Here is a 27,850-nt window from a genome sequence, read left to right on the forward strand (position 1 = left end):
TATAAGATGAATTTCATGCATAATTTCGAGTTTTATTGTAAAACTGTGAATATTTTGCATTCTGTTTTTGTCTGTTTACATTTCGCCTAACATGTGCACACTGCTGTGACCTCTAGACCGGATGTTCATTAGGGAAGTTCATGCAAGTTTTTTCTGTAACGTGTACGAAGGCATAAAATATGTGGAGTATCTCTGCAATATGAAATATGGAAACATTTGAAGTGACTGGTACACGATGTAAGATAAATTACCACTTGTTCAATATGCTGGGTACCAATTCACCGAACTGCGCGTTTTAGGTGAGGATGTAGGATTGAAATGGGTTAGTGCGCTTTCTTGTTCATGACCATGGTTCTTATAGAATACCTAGGGGTAGGGTATAACATGTATAGAGGCATTTTCTTTCTGTTATAGTGCCAGTGGACAGACTGCCGAAACAATGACTTATTTGCTTCACTTTTTCGGGGAGTGTTGAAATCACAACATTAATTTTGTGCAAACAAGAAAATGACAAACAGAAGAGTTATTTCAAATCTAAGATGTGGATCAATCATGATATAATTGATATACCTATAAAGAGTCTTTCACATATATACACTGATATGTACTAATTAGAGCTGTATATGAAGGCGATTAATACCATTAATTAATGCTTTTTAATGCATTTTGTTTTGATGTGGTAAACAATTGACATCAGTTTTATGAAAATCCTTCCCATAATGCATAATAGTGGAAAAATGCTGGACCTTCTCACAGTCAAATTTGACTACAATGAAGTCCTTATATATCAAATCAGTGAGTGTAATAAAAAGTTGTTCCCATGAAAGGACCTTCAAATACTTACTTAATATGATTATATATCCAGTCCACTGCAATCGAGTCCCTCTCAAACAACTTAGGTACCAATGCAATCATCTTGGCATTTCAGTCTTTGGCCTCCTTTCTTTGTCTTCTATCAGTATGAACTTCTCCTGTGTGACACGATGCATGTCCTGAGATACAATAACATCACTCACACAATCTGCAACATATAAACTATGATGTTAGTTTCAACTCTTCTTGAATTTCTATTGTAATCAAATACAAGAGGGCCAAGATGGCCCTAGGTCGCTCACCTGAGAAATACATCATAACAGTGTAAACATGTTTCCCAGATGACCCATATTTGAACTTGGCCTAGATTTCATCAAGGCAATCATTCTGAATAAATTTATGAAGATCAATTGAAAATATTGTCTATCACATACACAAGGTTTTTCTTTTATTTGACCTAGTGACCTAGTTTTTGACCCCAGATGGCCAATTTTTGAACTTGGCCTAGATTTCATCAAGGTTATCATTCTGACAAAATTTCAACAGATCAGCTGAAAAATACAGCCTCTATCGCAAACACAAGCTAAATGTTGAAAGACAGACGACAGACTGACAACAGACACCGGACATCAAGCGATCACAAAAACTCGCTCAGGTGACCTAAAAACAAAACATGAAAAATAATTTTGCACAGTTCATTTGTTTGTTCTTTGGGTTTACCGCCGTTTTTCAACAGTATTTCAGTCATGTAACGGCAGGCAGTTACCAGTGGTCCTGGATTCTGTACCAGTACAAACCTGTTCTCTGCAAGTAACTGCCAACTTCCCCACACGAATCAGAGGTGGAGGATGAATTACTTCAGACACAATGTCTTTTATCAAATCGTCACAGAAAACATATGCCCTGCCAAGGATCGAACTCATGACCACACAGTTCATGGACCGACGCTCTCCCTATTGAGCTAAGCGGGCGGGTAATTGTGCACAGGGTAACTATTCTCACAAATTCTGTTATTATGTCAATTCACAAATTTTAATTAACCCCTGACCCTGCTAAATTTTTATAATGAACTTGAACATCTTTCAATTTGGACAGTACCATTAACTGTCACAAGGGGTGCTTACCAAAAAATACTGATTGAATGGCGAACAGTGCAGATCATGATCAGACTGCATAGATGTGCAGGCTGATCATGATCTACACTTGTCCAAAAGGCAGAATCAGTGGTTTCTATCATGATAAGGGTTAAAATGGAACACAAATTTCCCATATTTCATTTACTGAATTTTGAAATCTGCAAATTCACATTTCACATCCATAGGAATAGCATTTATGGTCATTCTGTTCTTTGTACCTTATGTGAGAAGCTACAATGCATGCATCATTGACTGTATAAAGAGATGCACATTATAACTCGGCAAATATCCCTTCATTTGTTTCCTTGGTGTAAATACCAAAAAAAAAATTCCAGCTGAAGACTGATACTGATCTCAAATCCATTTTGCAATAATCCATTAAATAAAATACTTAACACTAAAATTGTGTTAATTGGACACGTATGCTATAACATGCTGTGCCACGACCATCTTCACATGAAGGATGTTCCACTGAAAGTTTGAAGCAAATTGTATTCAGATTAAGGTCGTGCAGCTGAGCAACTTTGAATCCATTCCTTCAGAAAGTGTTTGAGGAATTGAACACAATAAATTTATACACTATGGCCTATTTTGTGAAATTAAGAAAGAGCCATAGTTCCAGAAGAAACAGCTACAGAAACAAAATTAATATATTATTTATGGTCATCTTCACATGAAGGTCCTTCATCTGTGAAACTTTCAAACATATCCTTTCAATAGTGTTTGAGGAGTTGGACACACAATATTTTTCACCGTATTCTATAGAGCAAGAATATCAACTGGCCATAACTGCAGTAAAACTATTCACAGAAAATTCTTAGTATCACCCTTGTTAATCGGTGAAAGTTTTAAGCAAATCAGGGTAACGGTGTGGGAGGAGTTGGACAGCGCACTCCACTATTCGGGGATTTGACAGTAAAATGAATATATGTCTGAATAAGAGACTTCTACTTTAAAAGGAAGATACAGCAAGGTGCATAATTCTCTCAAGAACACAAATTAGAGTTATTGTGATTGTTACCACACATGCAGATGATGATGGTAAAGATATATTTTGAGTTTCAAGTCATTAGCTTATATAGTACCAAAGTTATGTCCAGAAAACGAAGTTTATTAAAACATTTAAGTATGAAAGGGGCATAATTTGGTCAAAAATACAAATAAGAGTTATGGAGATTGTTACCACACATGCAGATGATGATGATAAAGATACATTTTAAGTTTCAAGTCTTCATCTTATATTGCATTAAAGTAATATCTAGAAAGCGAAGATTGCAAAAAAACTATGTATAAAAGGGGCATAATTCTGTCAAAAATACAATTAGAGTTATTAGGTTTGTAACCACACATGCAGATGATGACTATAAAGAAATATTTTAAATTTCAAGTCATTATCTTTTAAATTACCAAAGATATGTCTATAAACAAAGCTTTCGAAAAAATTTAACATGAAAATAATTCCAGGTATAACAACTTTGTGCTTGACCTTGGGTATAATGGGCCCAGCCCCTGCACATACTTTGTTTATATGCTGGACAATGTTTATGTGAACTTACAGTAAGATATAAGCAATAGTAACAAAGATATGACAGACAAGAGGGCCATATAGCATGGGCGTAGGAGCGAGTTTACTTTGGGGGGGCCAAACCTTTTCGACCGGCGGTTTGTGTGTGTGGGGTGAGGGGGGGGGGGGGGGGGGTTAGCGGCAAGGTATCCTCGGTGCATTATTCGTGACAAAGTCTTACAGGGATTAACTGGGCCTTAGGCCCCCTCAAACCTTTATGTTCTAGCAATTATTGAGTTATTCTGATGATACACATACGACTTAAAGCACTGAACTGTCTTAATCAGTCATATTATGTATTGTTCTAATTAAGTGTGCCATTTTTTACATTCTTCTGTTGAAGCCCTGGACATACAATGAATTAGCACTGCATTTGTCTAATTGTGGTATAAAGTTGTGGAAATATCATTTCCCTTGAATGGACAATGAAAAACAAAAAAATACATAACGTTTACATGCGTAAACAGGCTTAATAGTTAGGCCTACATTGATTTTGCAGACGCTCAAACCGGAACTGTAGTGATTGCACTCAATGATATATTATTTTTATAAAATGTAAACAATTCTTGGCGTGGCGCGTACAGATTTCAGTACTCACACTACGGAAAGAGACAAGTCGGAATACAAGGGAAGGCCAAAGGCAAATCAGAAATCAGGATGAAAAGAATTATATGATGCTAAGTAAATGTTATATTAGACTGCAATTTATATCTCTTTTCCAAAATATTCGGGGGGCCAAACTATACTTTGGCCCCCCCTCTCCTAGCTTTGGGGGGGCCTGGCCCCCCCTGGCCCCCCCCTGCTCCTACGCCTATGTATAGGCCCTGTATCGCTCACCTGACCTACTGACCTAAAGATCATCAAGATTAACATTCTGACCAAGTTTCATTAAGATATGGTCATAAATGTGGCCTCTAAAGTGTTAAATAGCTTTTCCTTTGATTTGACCCGGTGACCTAGTTTTTGAACCCATATGACCAAGATTAGAACTTGACCTAAAGATCATCAAGATTAACATTCTGACTAAGTTTCATGAAGATACGGTCATAAATGTGGCCTCTAGAGTGTTAACAAGCTTTTCCTTTGATTTGACCCAGTGACCTAGTTTTTGACCCCACATGACCCAGATTCGAACTTAACCTAAAGATCATCACGATTAACATTCTGACCAAGTTTCATGAAGATATAGTCATAAATGTGGCCTCTAGAGTGTTAACAAGCTTTTCCTTTGATTTGACCTAGTGACCTACTTTTTTACCCTAACTGGCCCAGATTTGAATTATGACCTAGATTTGAACTTGACCTATAGATCACAGTGTAAACTAACTTTTCCTTTGATTTGACCAGGTGACCTAGTTTTTGATCCTACATGATCCAGATTCAAATTTGATCTTGAAATCATCAAGAACAACATTCTGACCAGGTTTCATGAAGATACAGACATAAATGTGGCCTCTACAGTGTTAACAAGCTTTTCCTTTGATTTGACCTGGTGACCTAGTTTTTAACCCCAGATGACCCAATATCAAATTTGTCCAAGATTTTATTGAGGGTAACATTCTGACCATGTTTTATGAAAATTGAACAAAAATTGTGATCTCTAGTGTTAACAAGCTTTTCCTTTTGATTTGACCTGGTGACCTAGTTTTTGACCCCAGATGACCCAATATCAAACTCGTCCAAGATTTTATTAAGGGTAACATTCTGACCAAGTTTCATTAAGATTGGGCCAAAATTGTGACCTCTAAAGTGTTAACAGTCAAATTGTTGACGACGACGATAGACGACAGAAACAGGGCGATCACAAAAGTTCAACTTGTGCACTTTGTGCTCAGGTGAGCTAAAAAACAAAGGTTGCAGAAAAACTTTAACCTTAAAAATAACCTAAGTATTACACCTTGATGACCTTGACCTTGGGTATAATGGGCTCAGCCCCTACACATACTTTGTTTGTATACTGGACAATGTTTATGTGAAGTTACAGTTATAAGCAATAGTAACACAGATATGACAAACAAGAGGGCCATGAAGGACCTGTATCGCTCACCTGACCTATTGATCTAAAGATCATCAGGATTAACATTCTGACCAAGTTTCATTAAGTGTGTGTGTGTGTGTTCGGGTTTAACGTCTTTTTCAACAATTTTTCAGTCATATAAACGACGATGTCTACTTGTAGCAGTGAGCGCAATGCCCAACTTTATAGTGCTGCCAAAATATCACGCCGTAGACACGTGGCATGATACCCCACCCAGTCACATTATACTGACACCGGGCTGACCAGTCCCAGCACTATCCTCTTAATGCTGAGCGCCAAGCGAGGAAGCTGCTAGTACCATTTTTTGTGTCTTTGGTATGATGCGGCGGGGATCGAACCCACGACCTCCCACACTCAAAGCGGACGTTCTACCACTAGGCTACCGGGGCGGTCTAAAGTTTCATTAAGATATGGTCATAAATATGGCCTCTAAAGTGTTAATTAGCTATTCCTTTCATTTGACCCCGTGACCTAGTTTTTGACCCGACATGACCCAGATTCGAACTTGACCTAAAGATCATCAAGTTTAAACATTCTGACTAAGTTTCATGAAGATATAGTCATAAATGTGGCCTCTAAACAAGCTTTTCCTTTGATTTGACCTAGTGACCTAGTTTTTGATCCCACCTGACCCAGATTTAAACTTGACCTAAAGATCATCAAATTTAACAATCTGACCAAGTTTCATTAAGATATGGTCATAAATGTGGCCTCTTAAAGTGTTAACTAGCTTTTCTTTTGATTTGACCCAGTGACCTAGTTTTTGACCCGACATGGCCCAGATTTGAAACTGTCCCAAAGATCATCAAGTTTAACATTCTGACTAAGTTTCATGAAGATACAGACATAAATATGGCCTCTAGAGTGTTAACAAGCTTTTCCTTTGATTTGACCTGGTGACCTAGTTTTTGACCCCACCTACCCCAGACTTGGGCTATATATCATCAACATACATCAAGATATGGTCACATAAATGTGGCCTCTACAGTGTAAACTAACTTTTCCTTTGATTTGACCAGGTGACCTAGTTTTTGATCCTACATGACCCAGATTCAAACTGGACCTTAAGATCATCAATATTAACATTCTGACCAAGTTTCATGAAGATACAGTCTTAAATAAGGCCTCTACAGTGTTAACAAGCTTTTCCTTTGATTTGACCTGGTGACCTAGTTTTTGATCCCAGATGACCCAATATCAAATTCGTCAAAGATTTTATTAAGGGTAACATTCTGACCAAGTTTCATTAAGATTGGGCCAAAATTGTGACCTCTAGAGTGTTAACAAGCTTTTCCTTTGATATGACCTGGTGAGCTAGTTTTTGACCCCAGATGATGCAATATCGAACTCGTCCAAGATTTTATTCAGGGTAACATTCTGACCAAGTTTCATTAGGATTTGGTCAAAAATGTGACCTCTAGAGTGTTAACAGTCAAATTCTGGACGACGGACACAGGGTGATCACAAAAGCTCAACTTTGAGCACTTCATGCTCAGGTGAGCTAAAAAACAAAGGTTGCCGAAAAACTGACACCTGGGTGAGTAGAATAGCCCCTCTACGCTCCAAATAGTGGAGCTAAAAACTAAGCAAATCATGAAGATGCATCAAAGGAAATATTACACAGCTGCACTTTACACCAGTCCTGCATTCTTGCATTCCAGTGGTACACTAGGGTTCCATTATACTTCCAATCAGACAATTCAATCTTCACAGAGACAGGACAAACTGGTAGTCATTTTGTGAGGTTGTTGTTCAATATTTTCATTTTTTGAGCTGTAATTTGTTTAACACTCCAGAGGTCATAAGAATGATTTGATCAGCTCTAATTGCCCCTGGTTGGAACAGCTCATGGGCATGTCCACCAAAAGAATGTAATTAATGTGAATTAATAACTAAATGTATTCAGTGATTTAATGTTCCTAACTAGACATGCATTACCTTTCAGATTCCATATCTGTAATTCTGTAGTAATTGTGTCTCGTTTTTAACCTGGCTGCCTTCACATCTGGTGTCAAGAGAAAAAAAACAAAGATGACTCCTACAAGTACAAAGAAAATATTAGGCTATATAATTAGCATAACATTTTGAATTTATATTGTAATTCACAGTGCAATAAAGGCGGTACATTATTATAATAACTTTAGCCAAATTTCACATGTATTTCTCATATGCAAGCACATGCATGTGTGCAAACCCAAATATATTCACAGTCACCACCAGTTACCAATATGGCCACTCCTACATATGAATGTTGGTCATGTTATGTTTTAACACTAAAACAAACTTTAGCAGAAGTCAACTTATCAAAGGACCAGTAAGCTTGTACAAACATTTTCTGTGTATTGCAGCTACTTATTTAACGCAGAATAAACAACTCAAAACCTTGGAAAGCAAGCAGGAAAGAGTAAATATTCAAAAGATTCTATTAATGACACACTGGTACGATTACACAAATCTGTATAACACACTTCTCAGAAAATATTATGGCTGGTATATTTTAATATGAAACAAATACAAACCCCAGTGACTATCTAAAAACATGAGTGCCAGACTGTCACAAAATATGCCCGCAATCAAACTTCAATCCAGGAGTGCCTGATTTGGATGGTTATCGTACTTGGCCAAGATATTATGCCCACAAACATAATGAGTGTCAGCAAGTTTGGTGAAGACTGGATGAAAACTGTTTGTCTTAATGTGGGGACAAGGCTAAATTCACAGTTTTTTCCAGTAATTCAAGGGCCATAATCCAAGAATATCTTGGGAAATTTGGCTGGTTATCAAACTTGGCCGAGATATTACACCAACAAACATTGTCAGCAAGTTTGGTGAAGATTGGATGAAAACTGTTTGACACAGAGAGGGGACAAGACTAAATTCGCTGTTTTTCAAGTAATTCAAGGGCCATAATCCAAGAGTGCCTGGGACGATTTGGCTGGTTATCAAACATGGCCGAGATATTATGCCCACAAACATTGTCAGCAAATTTGGTGAAGATCGGATAAAAACTGTTTGACTTAAGAGTGCGGACATGCTTTGGACGCCAACCACCCGCCCACTGCCGCCGCCCCCAGTGTTCAATAATACTCCCAGCTCTTTCAGAGACGGGTGTATAATAATAAGACTTCCTGGTCTCAGTGTCTGTCTATGGGGGCCATTGTATCCTAGCCCATCTTGAATTTGCCAACAATACAAATCTGACATAATTCACTGTGTAACAGTCCAATACCTCAGGTCGTAACTATACCACCACTCACATAAAAATGAGTGCCCATGAATGATATACAGAGCACTGATGGAAACAACAAACAAAGTATTTCAGACATAGGGCACTGGCCAGCTTACCTGTTTGAGACACAGACCAGCTCACATATTTATGATATACAACATCTTATGTCATGAACACATTTCGTAGGGGAAACTTCCATGCCATTGACAAATTGCATCAAAATTTTCATCTAGAAAATTGAACAGCTCATCACTTTTAGACAAAATCTGGCTAAAATGCAGGTCAGACCTAAACAAAAATTTTAATCGACAGTGAAAATCTAGTGACGACAACAGCTAGCACATTTTTTTCAAAAATCAGAATCACAAATAAACTGCATCTTTTCAATTTTGGGATAATTCATAGTATTTGGCGGCAACGATAATGAAAATGTTATTTTTCTGCAATCTTTTCTACACATCTACCAGACTAGTCTGGCTACAGACTAGATCATCTTTTTTATTTTTATTTTTCACTTATTATTCTAAACTATTCAGAGCGATCTTTTTTAGCTTTGATTTCCAGTGTTTTGAGAAGGAAAGGGACATAACTGTACAAAACTTGAGAAGGCTCAGGAGTTATCTCCTGTGGACAAAACAAGGGTTTGAACACAGACCACCAGACATGAACAATGAAAGACTTGCCAGTGTAGCAAATTCTGCAAAATGCTTTCAATAAGTTTAAAACAAGAGGGTCATGATGACCCTTGATCGCTCACCTGAGTAATATGAGCCACATGTTTTAAATGGCAAACTGATGCTAAAATACTAGAAGATGCTTTGTAAAAAAGCGCACGTCTCTCCCAATGCATAGTCATACAGGCAAGAAGTCAATAGTGGACATGAGCGAAAGTGAAAGAGGCACTGATGGCTGGCTGCAAAAGGGATCATCTACTTGGCATGTCCAGTCATCCCACTAAGTTTAAACATTCTAGGCCTAGTGATTCTCAAGTTACTGTTCAGGCTCCTGTGACCTTGACCTTTGACCAAGTGACCCCAAAATCAATAGAGATCATCTACTCTGCATGTCCAATCATCCTATTAACTTTCAACATTCTGGGTCGGTCAAGTGGTTCTCAAGTTATTGATTGAAAAGAATTTTCTATGTTCAGCCCCATGTGACCTTGACCTTTGATGGTGTGACCCAAAACAATAGGGGCCATGCATCTATGAAGTGTGAAGGTTCTAGGTCAAATGGTTCTCAAGTTATTGACCAGAAATGGATTTCTGTCTGCTGTAACCTTGACCTTAAATAGACCGACTCCAAAATCAATACAGGTCATCTACTCTGCATGTCCAATCATCCTATGAAGTTTCAACATTCTGGGTCAAGTGGTTCTCAGGTTACTGTCCGGAAATGATTTTACTTGACCAGGCCCCTGTGACCTTGACCTTTAACAGAGTGAACAAAAAATCAACAGAGGTCATCTACTCTGCATGTTCAATCATCCTATTAAGAATTTGGACTTAGTACCTTACAATTTAGAAGTTTGACCTTAAATTTGACCTATCACTTTCTTACAATTATTAATGACAAGATATTAATAATAAGCAGTAGTTTGTTTAAGTTTGTAGTTTTAACTAAAATGTTTGAAAGTAAATGAATGAAGAAAAAAAAAACAACATAATTTACTATACTTTAATATCTCTGTAAAAGTTTACGAAAATGTCGGTCATCTTGGATGCCATCTTAGATTTTCCTATTCTACAGAATGTATGAGTAAACTTTTACAGTACGAGGGTTGTTCAAAAATAACTTAAGACTTTTTCTCTAGCTTATATATACTTTAATGAAACAAAACAAGAAATACACCATCGTGATTCGCAATCTTTCTGCTCACTGCACTGCAAATTTACCATGATTCTGATCATACAGCCAGGAGTTACACCACTTAGAAAACTGTCATTTACACGAATCCGGTGCACAGTGATCATATTTTAACGACGTTAACGATGTTGTACCTTCATCGAGATGCTTTCATTAGGTTTGCGTATTTCAACATTTGTAAAATCCTTGTATTAATTTTGATGAACAACATGTAGGTCATAGTGAGTTGTTTGGTTAGAATACTGAATACTGCGAAGCATTTCAGACAGGGTGCTAAACCCGAATACTTGGTCTTTATCCAGGGCGTCATACATTGACGTTAACATGGAATTAGAGATTTTCTGTTTTCTCCCTTCACCTCTACTGTCTTTAAGTATGGGGCATTTGCGAACTGTTGGTACCACTTGAAAATCAAGACACAGATGGAGGAACATTGTTGTGGCATCTGCTTCATTAGTCTATAAATTTTAGTTGCTTTTTGCCAAAATTTCTACATAACTAAACAACTGCCTGATTATCTATGTGAGTCAATGATGACATAACATGCATTAACAAGAGCTGTCGGAGGACAGCAACGCTCGACTATTCAACAGCCTTGTCAATTGAATGAATACAAAAGTTGAAAAAGGAGCATAATTTTGTAAAATGCAAAGTAGAGGTATTGAACCTCTGTACTGCATGTCATATCATGACAGTGAACAAGTATGTGAAGTTTCAACCCTTTCCAATTTGTGGATACTGAGATACCAGCTTACATACAAAAACTTAACAAAAAACTGCTAAGTCAAAGGGGCATAATTTTGTAAAAATGCCAAGTAGAGTTATGGGACCTTCCCAGTGCATGTTAGATCATGACAGTGAACAAGTGTGTGAAGTTTCAATCCATTCCAATTGGCGGATACTGAGATATCAGATTACATACAAAAATTTAACCAAAAACTGCTAAGTCGAAAAAGGGGCATAATTTTGAAAAAAAAAAGAGAGTAGAGTTATGGGACTTGCTTAGTGCATGTCAAATCATGACAGTGAACAAGTATGTGAAGTTTCAATCCATTCCCATTAGTAAGTACTGAGATACCAGCTTACATACAAAACCTTAACCAAAAATTTCTAAGTCGAAAAAGGGGCATAATTTTGTAAAAAAGCAAAACAGAGTTATGGAACCTGTGCAATGTAGATCAGTTCATCACAGTGAATAAGTGTGTGAAGTTTCAATCCATTCCCACAAGTGGTTACTGAGTTACCGGCTTACATACAAAACCTTAACCAAAAATTTCTAAGTCGAAAAAGGGGCATAATTTTGTAAAAAAGCAAAATAGAGTTATGGAACCTGTGCAATGTAAGTCAGTTTGTCACAGTGAATAAGTGTGTGAAGTTTCAATCCATTCCCACAAGTGGTTACTGAGATACCAGCTTACATACAAAACCTTAACCAAAATCGGGACGCGGACGCGGACGCGGACGCCGACGCATGGGCGAGTGCAAAAGCTCACTATTCTATGAATAGTCGAGCTAAAAACAGTGATACTCATTTAGTTTAAATGTTTTGTTTGGAGGTTTTTTTTGAGGTTTTGGGGAAATTTTATTCCAGTAATATACCGTATTTTCCCGTATTAATGCCCCCGGGGGCGTTACATTTTCCAAAGAGGGGGCGTTTATTTGAGGTAAAAAAATAAAAACTGAAAATTTTTACAAACTTAAAAACATCGTTCAAACTAGCTGTAAAGTGTTTCTGTGTTGTTTAATCCCCACAAAACGTAATTATTTGGCACCCAATTTAATGCAGTGCGTCTTTTGTGCATTTAAATACGGTATCGATACCTCGTGTATTTTGACACGCTCGCGACACTACACATTACGTCATGACCCAAACAGCTGTGTACTCCGATAACATTTTCGTTAGTACATGCGGGTAGCTAATAGCGCAATACACAATGTCAATGGTTTGACACGCTGCTTGTATTACCGTTTAATTTTCTGTTTGATGATTGGATACGTACCGTACTTAGTACAAATGTTTTGGACTTACCGTACATAGACTGTTTAAAAGTGTGTTTAATTTTTAATACATTGGACTTTAGTACTGTAAATTACTTATAACATGGACTTATAAAAATGAGGTAGGTGATTTTTTTCCCGTTCTTGTTGACTTTTTTTCCCTCCAAAATGGGTGGGGGGCGTTAATTAGAGGGGGGGGCCTTAATTCGGGGAAAATACGGTATATCAATTTACATACAAGTTCTACGGCTTTACAAAGACTACATTAACATATTAAAGACGCTTAAATGTTGTTTATGCTAACCTCCTACTTCCGAATGATGCCATATTCTCAATGCATATCACCCTGACGTGTTGCTGCACTTTGATGCATTTTCTGGTGTACAAGAGTTCTATTATTGCAAATATTAGCGATAAAATTCAAATCATGACGGACGAAACAGCTACCGCACCGGTAACGTGTAGCTATGGTAATCGAAATGTTTTGCCTATCAGCAAAAATGTTACAAAAATGTATGACCAAATAAGAGAAAGATTGCAAATTCCAATGATATATTTCACATGGCTCTTTACATAATATATGCGTTTTCTGACATCAAAAGTCTGCGTTATTTTTGAGTCGCCCTCGTACATCACTGTTCTTGATGTTGCTTAACAACAACAGTGGTAAACAGTTATTCTCTTGCTATGAAAATATAGGTAATGATAGTAGTTAGAGATTGATATCCCAAAACTGGTTGACTTCTTTAAGAACCGAGAGTGACATTAATATTATAGTAAAAGAGTGCAAAGGATATTATTATTATAGGACACATTGATGGTTTAGGATTATTGTAACAAAGAGTCACTGAAAATCCCTGCCGATTGATATCTGAGCTAACTGGTACCAAATCTGAAAACCCAATGCCCCAAGGAGAGTCTAATAGTTCACTGGCCAAACAATTTGCTGACTTTTTCATGGCAAAAATCTCAAAAATACGTCAATCCCTAAGTGAATACCAAAACTTTGAACCTCAAGTAAAGGATATACAAAATTAAAACAAATGTACTGAATTGACTCAAGATGAAGTGAAAAATCTCATCAATGAATTGGATACTACGTCTTCAGAGTTAGATATTTTGCCAACACGTATTCTGAAATCACATGTAGATGAACTTCTCTCTAGTATCACTAAATTGGTGAATCTCTCACTACAACAAGGTGTTTTCCCTTTGAAATACAAACAAGCAGTTGTTAGAACTCTGCTAAAAACAAGCAGCTGCGTTTAATGCCTGATGCAACCTTGTCGATAGATTTTGCACTTAAGTCCAAAATGAGGTCAAGGTCAAGGTCAAACTGAGGTCAGGTGATGTCTGAAGATGAGGAATGGTCACAGGTTACATCTGCATTAGTATCAAGTCATTCTAGTAAGGGGTATTGATGCTAGACGAAACAGTCCCATTTGGTTAACCTCGTATGGACGGACAAACAGACAGGACAATCACTATATGCCTCCCGCAGATGCTAGGGGCATAAAAAGCAGGTCTTGAACTAGAGCTTTCCAATTATCGGCTTGTGAGTAATTTATCATTTCTATCAAAACTTATTGAGAAAGCTGTTCTTTACAGATTAAACAAATATGTAAATCAAAACAGTCTTTTGCCTAAGAACCAGTCTGCATATAGGAAATACCATTCCTGTGAATCTGTGCTACTTCGGTTGGTCAATGATCTTCTAAGTGGTATGGAAACAAGAGCTGTCGGAGGACAGCAACGCTAGACTATTCAACAGCCTTGTCAATTGAATGAATACAAAAGTCGAAAAAGGGGCATAATTTAGTAAAAATGCAAAACAGGGTTATGGAACCTGCATAGTGCTTATCAGCTCATGACAGTGGACAAGTGTGTGAAGTTTCAATCCATTCCCATTAGTGGGTACCGACATACCAGCTCACATATAAGACTTTAACCAAAAACTGCTAAGTTGAAAAAGGGGCAAAATTCTGTAAAATGCAAAGCAGTTATTGAACCTTTGCACTGCATATCATATCATGACAGTGAACAAGTGTATGAAGTTTCAATCCTTTCCCATTAGTGGATACTGAGATACCAGCTTACATACAAAAACTTAACCAAAAACTGCTAGGCCGAAGTTTCAATCCTTTCCCATTAGTGGATACTGTGATACCAGCTTACATACAAAATCTTTACCAAAAATTTCTAAGTTGAAAAAGGGGCATACCAGTAATTTTGTAAAAAAGCAAAATAGAGTTATCGAACCTGTGCAATGTAAGTCAGTTTATCACAGTGAATAGATGTCAATAGATGCACGGGCGAGTCCAATAGCTCTACTATTCTATGAATAGTCAAGCTAAAAAAGGAAGTCACAGCCCTTATTGCGATTGAATCAAGTGCAGCATTTGACACTGTCGATCATGACATTCTTCTTGATGTCCTAAAAGCACAATATGGTGTGTATGATACAGCTCTTCAATGGGTAGACTCCTAGAGGCCTCGTACTTGTAAAATTAATGTATAGCGGACGCAATTTGACCCCGATGGTTGACCTTTGTATTATAATACATAATTAGTTACAACCTATTATTGAAAAGGAGTGTACATTAAACGCTTCAGCTCTTTGCATTCATAAATTTAAAATTGACGGCTACCCTAAGCACCCCGTATTTCTACAATGAAACAATCAATATGAATAATCAGCCTAAGGTCAACCATCGCGGTCAAGTTGCGACTACTATATATTCATCAGACCACCATCTTGAACGCAGTGTGCCCCGTGGCTGTTGCCTTGGTCCATGACTGTATCTCACCTATGCTGGAACCCTTTTTGATGTCATTCCAAAATCAATATCAGTTTATGGTTTGGTAGCAGACCTCAATTGAACAAATGTTTTATAAATTCCATTAACATTGCTGGTGATGATGTCAAACGTGAAAGTCTTGGTGCATTTCTTGACAAAACCTTGAACTTTAAAGATCATGTAAATTGCAAATGTCTTACAGCCATGTTGAATTACCCACAAATTAAGAACATCCGAAAATACTTAACAAAAGCAGCCACTGAAATTTTAGTTTTGTTTCTAGTTATTTCTAGTTATTTCACACCTGGATTATTGCAATGTCATACTGTATGGTGTAGCTAACTGTGACGTTCATAAGATGCAACATATTCAAAATATGTGCGCAAAACTCGACCTTAACAGGAGGAAATTTGATGGTTCTAAACAAGCATTGTATCACTTACATTGGTTGCCTGTGAAAGCAAGAATTGAGTTCAAGATACTTTCTTTCATGTATAGCCGTCACACTGGCAGAGCACCTTTGTATTTAAAAGAATCGCTTACAGAGTATATTCCTAGTTGACAAGATTTGAGATCATCTGAAAATTCTGAATGTCATTATGTTGTTCCATACATTAAGACTTAGTGCAAAACATTCAATGATAGAAGTTTCTGTGCTATTGGTTCAAAACTTTGGAATGAAGTGCCGTCAGAATTACACAAAAGTAAATCACTGGACACATTAAAAAAAGTCTTAAAACACTGTATTTCAGACAATTCGCGGCATTGTTCTAAATTTTCTGATACCTGTTTACCCTGCGAAAACAGCAGGTGATAGTTCTTAAATTTCTGTAAAAGGTTTTACATTTCAACATTTATATTTCCAAGGTTTGTTTAATAAAGGCACTTGTTGGTAAGGCTCTATGGGTAGGGTAGTGTGTAGCATTTCATTCTTAAAAAGTATATGATGACACCATTAACCGGGGTGTTTGAACATCTATATGCAGCTCGTCTGGGCGTACCAGATGCTTTAAGCAATGGTATTGGCAACAGGGGTAAAATGACCTCAAGGGGAGGGGTGCAGTCATGACTGTTTGTTACAATAAGGCTATTATCATTATTATTGTCATTATTATTATTGTTATAATATCTATTATTACTATTATGTACAACGCCATTGAATATATCACTGTATAAAAATAGGCGTTTAATCAAATTATTCAGTTTCAGTTTCTGCCAATAATATGAAAAATGAGGTTTTGCACTGATTACACCTGCAAGTTTTGGTGGAAATCCGCCCAATAATATAAGAGAATTGTCCAAAACATCATAAAATTTGATGACGGCTGAAAATCACGAACCAGAAAATACAAACTATATCCACAACTCAGCTGAGCAATGGTCACTCTTGGGAAATTTGTATAAATCCACTTGGTGTTGTCGGATGAGTTTTGTGGACAAAGTTTGTAACAGACAGACAGACAGCACTAAATAAATATGTGAGAGAAATAGTTTACGATGCTTTCCCTTTTTTTGTTTTTTCCCTTGCTCTGTTTTTTCAGTCTGCTTTTTGAAAAACCCCAAAATTACTCTGTTCCCCTAGTGAGTCACGTTCATTTCGACAGGTTCGTAGTTTTTGCCTTTTTTAGTTAAAATTTTCCCTTTTTTTTTACTTTTTTTTTTTATGGGAGTTTGGGAATCAAACCTTACAAAAGATGAAACCCCGGTGAAAAAGTTCCCCCTTAATTTTTGGGAATGTTATTCAAACTATTTAAGCAATTAAGCTGGTGCTGTGGCCTTAGGCCCAAGCTTTTTTAAATTTTTTGACTGGAAACCCATTTGAGCATAAGGTCACAGGTTTTTAATTTCTGGATTTTTTCAGATTTGGGGCCCAAAAAAGTGGCCGGGAAAACCGTTTGAACAAAAAATAAGTCCAGCAAAAATGCTACGACCAAGTTGGTGTAATTTTTGCTAGAAGTTAGATTTTTGTTTTTAAGTAAAACTGCTGACCAGGGGAGGCAATGGAAAACAGAGTAGGTATCCACCTTTAGACGCTCACCGAAAAAAGTTATGGGGCTAAAAAAACAACATTCTGATTTTTTTCCCGAAGATTTTTTAAAGAAAAAAAATTTGGCCTTTTTTTTTTACTATTTCAGCTGGACCTTGCCCTTGTTTTTTTAATTCAAATACAAAGTGCCAATTTGTCTATTTTTGACAGTTAAAAAGAACTCAGGTTTAAAAATGTGGCTCTAGACCCTTCTAAGTTTTCCCCTTCGTGCCCCTACATTTTGACCCCTGACGCCAAATATAAAAACCAACTAAAGTCAAAATTGTGACCATTTTTTTAGTAAGATTTTGACAAAAAATTATATTTGTTTTTGATGGTCTATAATTCAAATTGCTGACAAAGCACTATCGATACAAAAACAGGGGATAACAGCTCTGGACAGAAATTAAAAGACACTAATTTTATAAAACTTTTTTTTCAGAAAATTTAAATTTTTCAGTCTAATGCTACAGAATGAAATAAAAAGTAAAAAAAACTCGTTTGTACAAAAATTGGGTAACTCGTTGGTTAAAAGGCAATGACTTTGGGGTTTTAAAGTCTATTTCAAAAACACTATACTTACTTAAGGGGGAAACATTTTTATTTAATTTCAAAGTGATGTTAGAAAAAACTGCCATTACATGCTCAATTAAAAAACTAAACTGAATTTTAAAATAACAACGAAAACAGAAAGCAAACCAATGGTTAAGACATGAAAAATTAAACCCTGCAGAAAATATGACATGTTAAAGAAAATAAAAAGAAAAAAAAATAAAGGAAATTTTGGGGAAAGAGTATTTCAAGAAATCAAAAGCACCATGAAGAAATGCATTTAACTCAGCACAAATAAAAAAAGAAAAAAAACAAGCATTATTATAAAAAAAGCACAAAAAAAAAGAAAGCATAGGAAAAAAGCACCCAAGCCATAAAATTTTTAAAAAAGCAACGTAACATAAAGCCCCAAATCGTAGTAGAAAAGGCAGGTGTGCAGCCTCTCTGCTGCAGGATTGATCAAATTTTGAATGGTTTTTAAAAATTTGGGTTTTTTGGGGGAAAAGAGTTCCCAAAAATTTTCTGCCATGAAACAAAAAGAGCTGTGCCAAAGCCAGAGTTCTTACCCCTTGGACAGTTTGCTTTATTTAATACTAAAAGAGAATTACTATTTTTTAATGCAAATTAATGGGGGTTGTTTTTTTTTGACTTTAAAAACTTCCCAAAGGGAATGTCTTAGTTTTAAACCCGGTATTCCCTGGAAAGGAATATGCAGGGTTTCAATCGTGGTTTATCAAAGGGAAGGGAAAGTGTGAGGTTTTTATTCAGTGATATTACATGGGGGAAAAATATGTGCAGGGGTTTTAAAAGTTGGTATTTTCTGGGAAAGGAAGTGTGAGGGTTTTATTGGTGGGGATTTCAGGGAAAGGAAAGTGCAGGGTTTTAAATTTTTGGTATTTCATGGGAAAGTATGCGTAGGTTTATTCAGCTGGGAATCATGAGAAAGAAATGTGCAGGGTTTTTAATTTTTTGGTATTATCATGGGAAAAGGAAAGTTTTGAGTTTTTTTAGTGTATTTCTGGAAAAGAAAAGTGCAGGGTTTCAATCAGCTGGTTACAGGGAAAAAGGAAGTGTGAGGTTTATTTAGCTGGGTTTATATGGGGGAAAAAAATGTGGGCCCGGGTTTTTAATTTAGTGGTATTATCATCGGGAAAGGGAAAGTGGAGGTTTCATTTAGTGGTAAAAGGAAGTGAGGGTTTCAATCAGTGGTATTTCATGGGAAAGGGGAAAGGTTAGGGTTTATTCGCTGGTATTATCGGGGGGAAGAATAACAGGGGTTTTTTCGTTGTATTTTTAATGGAAAAGGAAAGTGGGGTTCCATTAGCTGGTTTTTTTGGGGAAAGAAATGTGCAAGGTTTCTCAGTGGTATTACCATGGGGAAAAGGAAAGTGGGGTTTCATTTGCTGGTATTTTATGGGGGAAAAGGAAAAGGGTGAGGTTTATTCAGCTGGTTTATATGGAAAGGGTGTGTGAGGTTTCATTTAGCTGGTATTTCCATGGGAAAGGAAAGTGTGAGGTTTTTTTAGCTGGGATTACATGGGAAAAGGAAAAGTGTGAGGTTCATTCAGTGGGATTATCATGGGGAAGAAAAGTGCTGGGTTTTAATCAGCTTTTTATCGGGGGGAAAAAAATGTGCTGGGTTTCAATCAGTTGGTATATCATGTGAAAGAATGTGGGATTTCAGCACTGGTATATATGGGAAAAATTTTGCAGGGGGTTTTAATCGTTGGTCTGTGGGGGGAAGAAAAGACTGAAAAATTTATTTTGTTGGGGATTTCACAGAGGAGTGTAGGGAAATAAAATCTGAATGAAGGGGAACCCTTTCCCCCTTTATGTCACACATTAAAACCTTTTAGGTGTGTTACAAAATTACATTATAAAATATTTGCCACTTTGTGTTCAGTTTTTAAACCCTTTCGTAGTTACGTTAGTTTGAAGAAAATGATGAAAAAGGATTGTTTCTAAGTTAAACTTTCTGTGTCTTTCAAGTAGTCATATAAAAAAAATTGTTTTTAAAGACCATGTTTTTTTTGTTTAAAAACAAAACTTGTCTGTGCGTTTCAAAGGCTCTTTAAAATTTCCAAAGACCTTTCCCTTTTTTATATTTTGGGGGCCTCCCTGGCCGAGTGGTTAAAGGGCGTGACTTCAATCACTTGCCCCATCATGTGGTTAAAAACCCCATCGGAGGTCGAATTCTTTTGTGAGGGGCCCCAGCTGGCTTTGGAAGGTCAGTGGTTCTCCAGGGCCCGCTCGTGTGAAATAATGACGGGGGGACCGGGGGCTTCCCCCACCTCCGTGGAAAGTGCCCTATGACTAAAAAAATTTTGGGCGGGGGCGACGTTAAAACCCCAAAAAAAAAAAAAAATTTTTTAAATTTCAAATAAAACCTTGCCACTGGTGTTAAAAAGCTACTCATATAAAAATGTTTCAAGACTTGCCATTCATGTTAAACCCCAAATCTTGCATGCATTTTAAAAAGTTATCATTTAAAAAATATAAAGAAGACCTTCCCACCTTGTTTTATTCAAATTCCTTGCCCTCTTTTGTCTGTACTCATCAAAATCATTAAAAAACCTTCCCTTTCTGTTAAAAATCAAGTCTTGCTACTGTGTTTTACAAATTTTTCCCTAAAAGTATCTCCCAAAGACCTTGCCCTTTTTTATTTACACATTAAACTTGTCATTGTGTTAAAAGTTACTCATTTAAATTCTCCCCGAAGACCTTGCCCTTTTTATGTTGCACAAAAAACCTTGCCATTGTTTTAAAAAAAGTTATCTATTTTAAAGCTGACTAAAATTTTGCCCTTCTGTTAAAATTTTTAAACTTTAAATTACAATTAAAGCCCTTGCCATTGGTTTTCTTACAAATTAACTTGCCTCGTTTTCTATTTACCTTAAAAAGTTTAATTAAAAACCCTTGCCACTTCTTTCAAATAAAACCTTTTGTACTGGGGGTTACTATTTTCCCCCTTTTGAATAATCTGCCCCCGTTTTACAAAATTTTTAAATTTTACGGTCCTTTCCCCCCCCTTTTTTTTAAAAAAAAAAAAGGGTTTTTTTCTTAAAAAATTTTCAAAAAGATGTACCTGAGCTTCACTTTTTTTACAAAAAAATTCATCTGACACTCATTCACTTGCTTTCCTAATACCTCATTTCAATCCCCCCAGTTTTTTTAAAAAAAATTCATTTAAAGTACTTTTTCTGGTTTTACAAATAATTCTTTTAACATACATAGAAACGGGTGTTACAAAAAAAATTTAAAAAACATTTGTATAATTCATAAATCTTAAAGTTTTATTTAACAAAAACAAAACTGTATGTACAAATTGCCATGTAAAAAAATAAAGGGCTGACACCTTATTTTCCCTTACCAAAAATTTCCTTATTTTTAAATTTTAGTCCAAAATAATGAGCGGCTACCTTTAAGAAATTGTTTTTTTGCTGTGCTCCTAGGGGGTCGAAGAAAATTTTACTTGTGTTTTTTATTCAGTAAAAACTTTAGATAATTATATGAGCTAAAACAGGTAAAGCTAAAATCAAAAATTTTTGCAAAAAAAATTTGTCCCCTTTCTTATGCCAAAAAAATTGGGGTAGTGACAAAATGAGGGTTGGGGGCACAGAAAAGAAAAAAACTACTAAGAAACTGATGTTTGACATTGGCGGCTGTACGATAAAAGTAATTCTGACAATATTCCTGCAGAAAAGTAATTGCAGCCGTCTTTATTTAATTTTAGCAAAGAATGGCCTGTTGTCAACATCAATGGACCACTAATGACATTCGGATATTCCCGTATTCTCGATACATGTATTCCATTTGGCATTTTTCGGAAACGCATTCATTTCTTTCCGTAAGAACGGAGAATGCCGAAATCGCACACGGAGAACATGTGATTTGGCAGTCGTCATTACAGTCCATTACCTTAATTAAGTTAACGTTATGCTCACCTGTGCAAGGAATTTTAGGGCAGCAGGCAAGTCCCCTATCAGAAAATTTGTTGGGTTCAGATGGTATGTACCAGGGCTGAATGGACATGCGCATTCAAAGTCTGGAGAACTGCTTGCTACCTCGATCGGGCAATGATGAGTGTTATTGTAGTGTTTTCCGCTTAGGATATCACAAAGCTCGTATGTACTGTAATGCAAATTGTAAGTAGTTAGTGGTTTTATTAAAAATGTTACATGCACATTCTGTAAAAGCTCAAAAATTAAGAATACGTTTTTGTATTGAGGGGCGGTGGTCTTGTTGTTAAGATATCGGCTGTCAGCCTGTAGTCATAGGTTTGAAGCCCACTGTTGTAGGACTAAACGTCACCTCAAATGTCCTAGCCAAACGTTTATATTGGTCGTATTGGACGCAGTGTTTTTTCTTCACAATCCAATGGCGTAGGTAAACCAGATAATAGGAAGCAATCTTATTACACTCTCCCCAGATACTTGTAATTAAATGTAGCTCCTGGTGCTATGTATTCAAATATAATGTAAATACGTCCAAATATAAGTATTTCTTGGAATCTGGTGGCCACATAGGAGGCCATTTTGAATATTTTACATGTTTTGCCAATGTTGGCAATTTGTTATAAGCCAGAAATTTGAACTACATGTTACACAGGTAAATAAACTGTTTATTATTTCGTACAAAAATCCGATAAACCATACAAGACACAGGCGTCCAATCCCCGGACAGCAGCTTGGGCTCCTGGGTAGCACAAACAAACTAACGCAATTCAGATAAATATGTCTTCGCATAAAGTAAGTATATATCCACCGAGCGAGGCGCTAGTCATACAAAATCTGTGACTAGAACTACTCGGTGGCAGAGAGCCAACATCTGTCACGATTGATAAAATATTCAGTCTCTCAAAATACTTTGGAGCAAAGTCAGATTGAGCTAACTTTTAAAGGGGAGTGCATTTATTAAACAATGTAAGAGCCTGTTATCCAATCAAACGAGGAAGAATATCCAACAGGGAAAGCCACGTTCTAAAAACGCAGCCACCCCAAACCCAGCATGCGGACGCGACGTAAACACACACACACACAAAGAAAACTCACAAGGACAAAACAAACAAATAAAGGAACACAGTGGGACACCGCCTTGGAACGGTCAGTGGCAAAACCACCACTGGGGAACTTTAACCGGTTTATGGTGCGCCTAACCTCACTCTTACCCCACCATGTTCCAAAGTCACAGAACAGTGTAAATAAAAGTTATCCCCGCCAGGTGAAACCCTAACACACGCAAAGGCAACAGAAGGCATGTAATGTAAAACACAAAAATGCTCTTGTATATATATTATATAAATGCAATCCTTAAGAACCTAAAACATGTACTCAATGCCTTCGAAGAAGACGGAGCAACAAGGGAAACACCCTTAAGGGCCAGAAGACGGAAATAAATCAAAATAGCTCAGTCCTGGTGGGATTTAAGAACTACTTATTATAGAGTCCTCCACCTGTTCCGTCAGACACAACCAAAGATACAAGCATAGCGTCCAACTGTAAAAGGGCTGAACACCAAACATGCGGTGTGTCTCAAAACAGTTGGGTCAAAATATTTTTTAATGAAACGTTTAATGACTTTAACCCTTTAATATATTGACTTTAACACTTTAATATATTGTTTATTTATTAAGAACATTGTATAATAGAGACACTAGGACTGGACCACAACTTATAACAACATCAGAAATCGGCCTTCTCCTGACAACATCCGTATGTATGGCGTCTATACATCGAAACAGATATTATTGATAGGTAGAGAAGAGAGTATGAAAAATCGTTTACTCTCAAACACAACGTTGAGGCCTGGATCAATTTTACTAGTTGTAAGTCGAATATAAGTTGTTAAAGTTATTAAGAAATAATTCAAAATGTTAGTATCTTAAACTACATTGGAACGGAACGAACACATTTTAATCAAGCTATGCATTCCTGCTGATATTGACTTAACGGTTAGTATTTAGAATATTTTCAGTTATACGTGTTAAAGTAACAACAAATAGGAAAAATAAACTAAATATACAGTTTACCATTTATTTTGACTGGGATCTTCGTAGCACGGCACGATAACGAAACCAAACAGCACGTGTTTCAGGATGGTCAGTTCCACTTTATAATGCATGCCACTAATTGGTTGAAGTACTTGTACATCTATGGACACTGTCTCATTGCCAGGTATGTGAATTGGGTTTATATTGGTGAGCGTGGGATTGTCAAGATGAACTACTTTGTTAGGACTCGTATCTGTAATATATAAAGAGTAGCTACGGTCAGAACATTAACCTGTGAAATGTTAGTAAATGCTAAGGTCAAACTGAAAATGAACACTTCAAAAACTGAATTTATTATGTTTGGTAGCAGACCTCAATTGAACAAATATTTCATAAATTCGATTAACATTGTTGGTTGTGATGTCAAACGTGAAAGAACAATTAGATATATTGGTGCATTTCTTGACGAAACTGTTATGTATATGAGATTCCTCCTTTAAATTATATTGATTAGTCAAACTTTGTTAAAATTTACTGACCTAATTTTGAGACAACATGTAAATAAGTTCTTTCAATTTCTGCTGTGTTCCAGAATATCCTACCTTGCAATTTTAGTCCTGTTTCTGGTTATTTTACATTTTGATTACTGCAATGTCATACTGTATGGCGTAGCTAATGGTGAGGTGCGTAAAATGCAGCGTATTCAAAATATATGTGCAAAACTTTACATTAACAGGAGGAAATTTGACAGTTCCAAACAAGCATTGTATGACTTAATTTGGTTGCCGGTGAAAGCAAGGATTGTGTTTAAGATACTTTCTTTCATGTTTAGCTGTCACATTGACAGAGCACCTATGTGCTCAACAGAACTGTATGTTTCTAGTAGACAAGGCTTAAGATCGTCAGAAAATGCTGAATGTCGATAAGTTGTTTCATATAACAAGTGCAAAACATTTAATGATAGACGTTTCCGTACTACTGGTCCAAAACTGTGGAATAATGTCTGTTAGCATTACGCAAACGTCAATCACTTGATACATTCAAAAACAATTTTAAGACACTGTATTTTAGAGACTTCATGGCATTGTTTTAAACGTATTGATAATGGTTTTATATGCGACAACAGCAGTTACTGTACCATACGTCGCTTTTCATCATGGACTTACAAACTTAGGGCAAACCCATTATTTTAACTGGGGACCATACGCCGCTTTTCATGGAATTACACACTAGTGTAGCATTGAAGGTTCCATGTGCACCGCCGTATGAACACATCTGCGGGTGTCTCTAAATTGTTTTTTGTACTTTTTAACATGTGTAAAAGTTGAGTTCTGCTCAACCCGGGGCTAGAGGGCGTGGACGGTAGCATGCATTTCCACTACCGTCCATGAACAGGCTCAATCAAACCGAGCCTGCAACATTTTCGTTTTTGTTGTGTTGAGCGACCTGTGGAGTTTCCACTTTTTCTATTTACATGCTAGTGTATCGTTGTTCCTTGTACACGTCTGCAGATATCTCTTAATTGTTTTTTGTATTTGTAGCATGTGTAAATTTTGAGTTCTGCTCAATGGTAGCATGCATTTTCACTTCCGTCCATGAACATGCTAAATCAAACCGAGCCTGCCACATTTTCGTTTTTGTCGTGTTAAGCGACCTGTGGATTTCCCACTTTTTTCCATAAAAATAATTTTAGAAACAAAAGCGTCATAAATTGATGAAGCGAAGACAACACAACAAAATGTAATGTTCTGCGTAGCCATGTCTCTCGACATTTTCTCGATTAATTCGGTCTCTCTATCCAAACATCTTTTATGTTTTCATGATCCTTGTGAATTTACGTCGCTTTACCTACTAAACATTCCTCGATCTGATTCTAATCTATGTAACCTTAACTCGCTAACTCTACTCCTCGATTAATTCCAGATCTGCATACCTTCACATTTTCACAAATGCTCAATTTGCTCCTGATGTACGTACCTTCAGCCTTTTTCTCTCCCTTCCCAGATCCACGTACACTTCAATCTCTCACTCATCACAGAAATTTCCGATTTGCTTCTGATCCACATACAATAACAATAGCAAATCCTTTCCCTTCCCAGAAATCTTCCGTTTCCTCCTAATACATATACCTTCAAACTCTCCCTTGTTTCCCAGAAACCGTCGATCTGTCCTGGCCTGACCCACTATCTTCAATTAAATATGATTGATCTGCTTCTGATCCACGAACCTTCGACTCCAACTCCGATCCCAAACAAATTCTCGATCTGCTCCTTATCGAAAAAGCGCGGGTTATTCGATGGTGTTTAATATACAATAGGTTATGTTCTGCACAGGAGAAAAACTACTTTACGTGTGCAAGAGATACCAAATTTTTATGATCCCATCCCTTCGAAGAAGGAGGGGTATATTGTTATGCAGATGACGTTCGGTCGGTCTGTTTGTAGACCAATCCGTTTCCGGATGATAAGTTAATATTGCTTTGGCCTAGGATCATGAAAGTTGATAGGGAGATTGGTCATAACGAGCAGAGGACTCCTGTTGATTATGAGTTCAGTAGGTCAGAGGTCAAGGTCACAGTGGCCCGGAACAGTAAAACGGTTTCCGGATGATAACTCAAGAACGCTTGTGCCCAGGAGCATAAAAGTTGATAGGGAGGTTGGTCATAACGAGCAGATGACCCCTATTGATTATAAGGTCAGTAGGTCAGAGGTCAAGGTCACAGGCAACTTGTGTAAATGATTTAATTACCAGAATTTTCTTAATGTATCTTTTTCTCATGAAAGGTAAACACTTCTTATTCAATCTAATTACATCTGAAAGAATGTACAGCTCGTTTCGCCGTTTTAAAACATAAAATAAATATACAGATTTTCGGTTGAGGACTAGGAAGCACGTAAACCACACATGTCCTGTTGTTTTGCTAATTCACAGAATGACTTAATCTGACATTTTTACAACTGATTTGTAGCATCCTTAGACATACATATCTAGTTGTCTGTAATGTTCTGAGTAGTCACAATCATGACCATTTCCTTTGCAGATCTTCTACCCCTACTCAACAGTCCTCTATCTGCGTCTGATCCTGCCTCTCCAGTTTTCTTAGTTGACGCACAAATTGATACCAGAATGTGTCAGATATGGCACGTCAAACGTTGCTAAATTATATGTTCTATTTTATTAGTATTGTATGTCTGTTATTGTTATTCAGTCTCATGTCATTCATATTCTAAATTTTGCTATTGTTAGTGTATATGTCGTTATTCTTGTTGTATACTCGATATTCTTATGGAAGATACAGTAAAAACAAGGAAGAATATCCAGCAGGGAAAGCCACGTTAAAAAACGCAGCCTCCCCAAAGACACACACGAACAACCCTCGCACACCACAGACAAAAAATGAAAAACACGAAAGGACAAAACAAACACATACAGAATAACGACATATACAATAACAATAGCAAATTTTGGAATATGAATGACAAGACATTGAATAACAATATCAAAATACATTATTAATAATCTAGCAACGTTTGACATGCCATAGTCAGAGATTGAAAAAAACAAAACTTTTTATAAAAAAGAGCGAAATCATTTGCCAGGCAATTTACAATTACTAAAGAATTTTAGAAGAGGTAACCTACTGCAGTCCGTTATTTTGAAAGGAAGTAGAGCAAAAGCTGTAGAAACAATCACGAGTAACACTACTGCTCTCAACATCTTGCTTGTCTAGTACGCCTTAATGAACTGAATATTGTACAAAGGACTTAGGTCTTATCACGTACTGATGTCATCAAGTACCTAAATATGTATCAGCACGAATCAAACGATAAGAGATTTCGGT

At 36.7% G+C, this 27,850-nt stretch overlaps 2 protein-coding genes across 3 annotated transcripts in view; both read right to left on the reverse strand.

Moving 5' to 3' along the window:
- LOC123553109 (transformation/transcription domain-associated protein-like) overlaps positions 1–1,012 on the reverse strand; it is a 54,885-nt gene extending 53,873 nt beyond the window's left edge. For both annotated transcript variants that reach the window (XM_053542052.1, XM_053542050.1), the window contains exon 1: positions 845–1,012. The gene's annotated coding sequence lies outside the window, so the exon portion shown is untranslated. The remainder of the gene's footprint in view (positions 1–844) is intronic.
- Positions 912–27,788, reverse strand: LOC123553584 (ganglioside GM2 activator-like). The gene is made up of 4 exons (XM_053542365.1): positions 27,651–27,788; positions 24,049–24,262; positions 21,965–22,151; positions 912–992 (listed from the first exon to the last, which is right to left on the reverse strand). The coding sequence occupies exons 1-4, from the start codon at positions 27,724–27,726 to the stop codon at positions 912–914; spliced, it is 558 nt and encodes a 185-aa protein (XP_053398340.1). The 5' UTR covers positions 27,727–27,788.
- Between the last annotated feature and the right edge of the window lie 62 nt (positions 27,789–27,850).

The sequence above is a fragment of the Mercenaria mercenaria genome, chromosome 4, assembly GCF_021730395.1.
Source record: "Mercenaria mercenaria strain notata chromosome 4, MADL_Memer_1, whole genome shotgun sequence".
Lineage (NCBI taxonomy): Eukaryota > Metazoa > Mollusca > Bivalvia > Venerida > Veneridae > Mercenaria > Mercenaria mercenaria.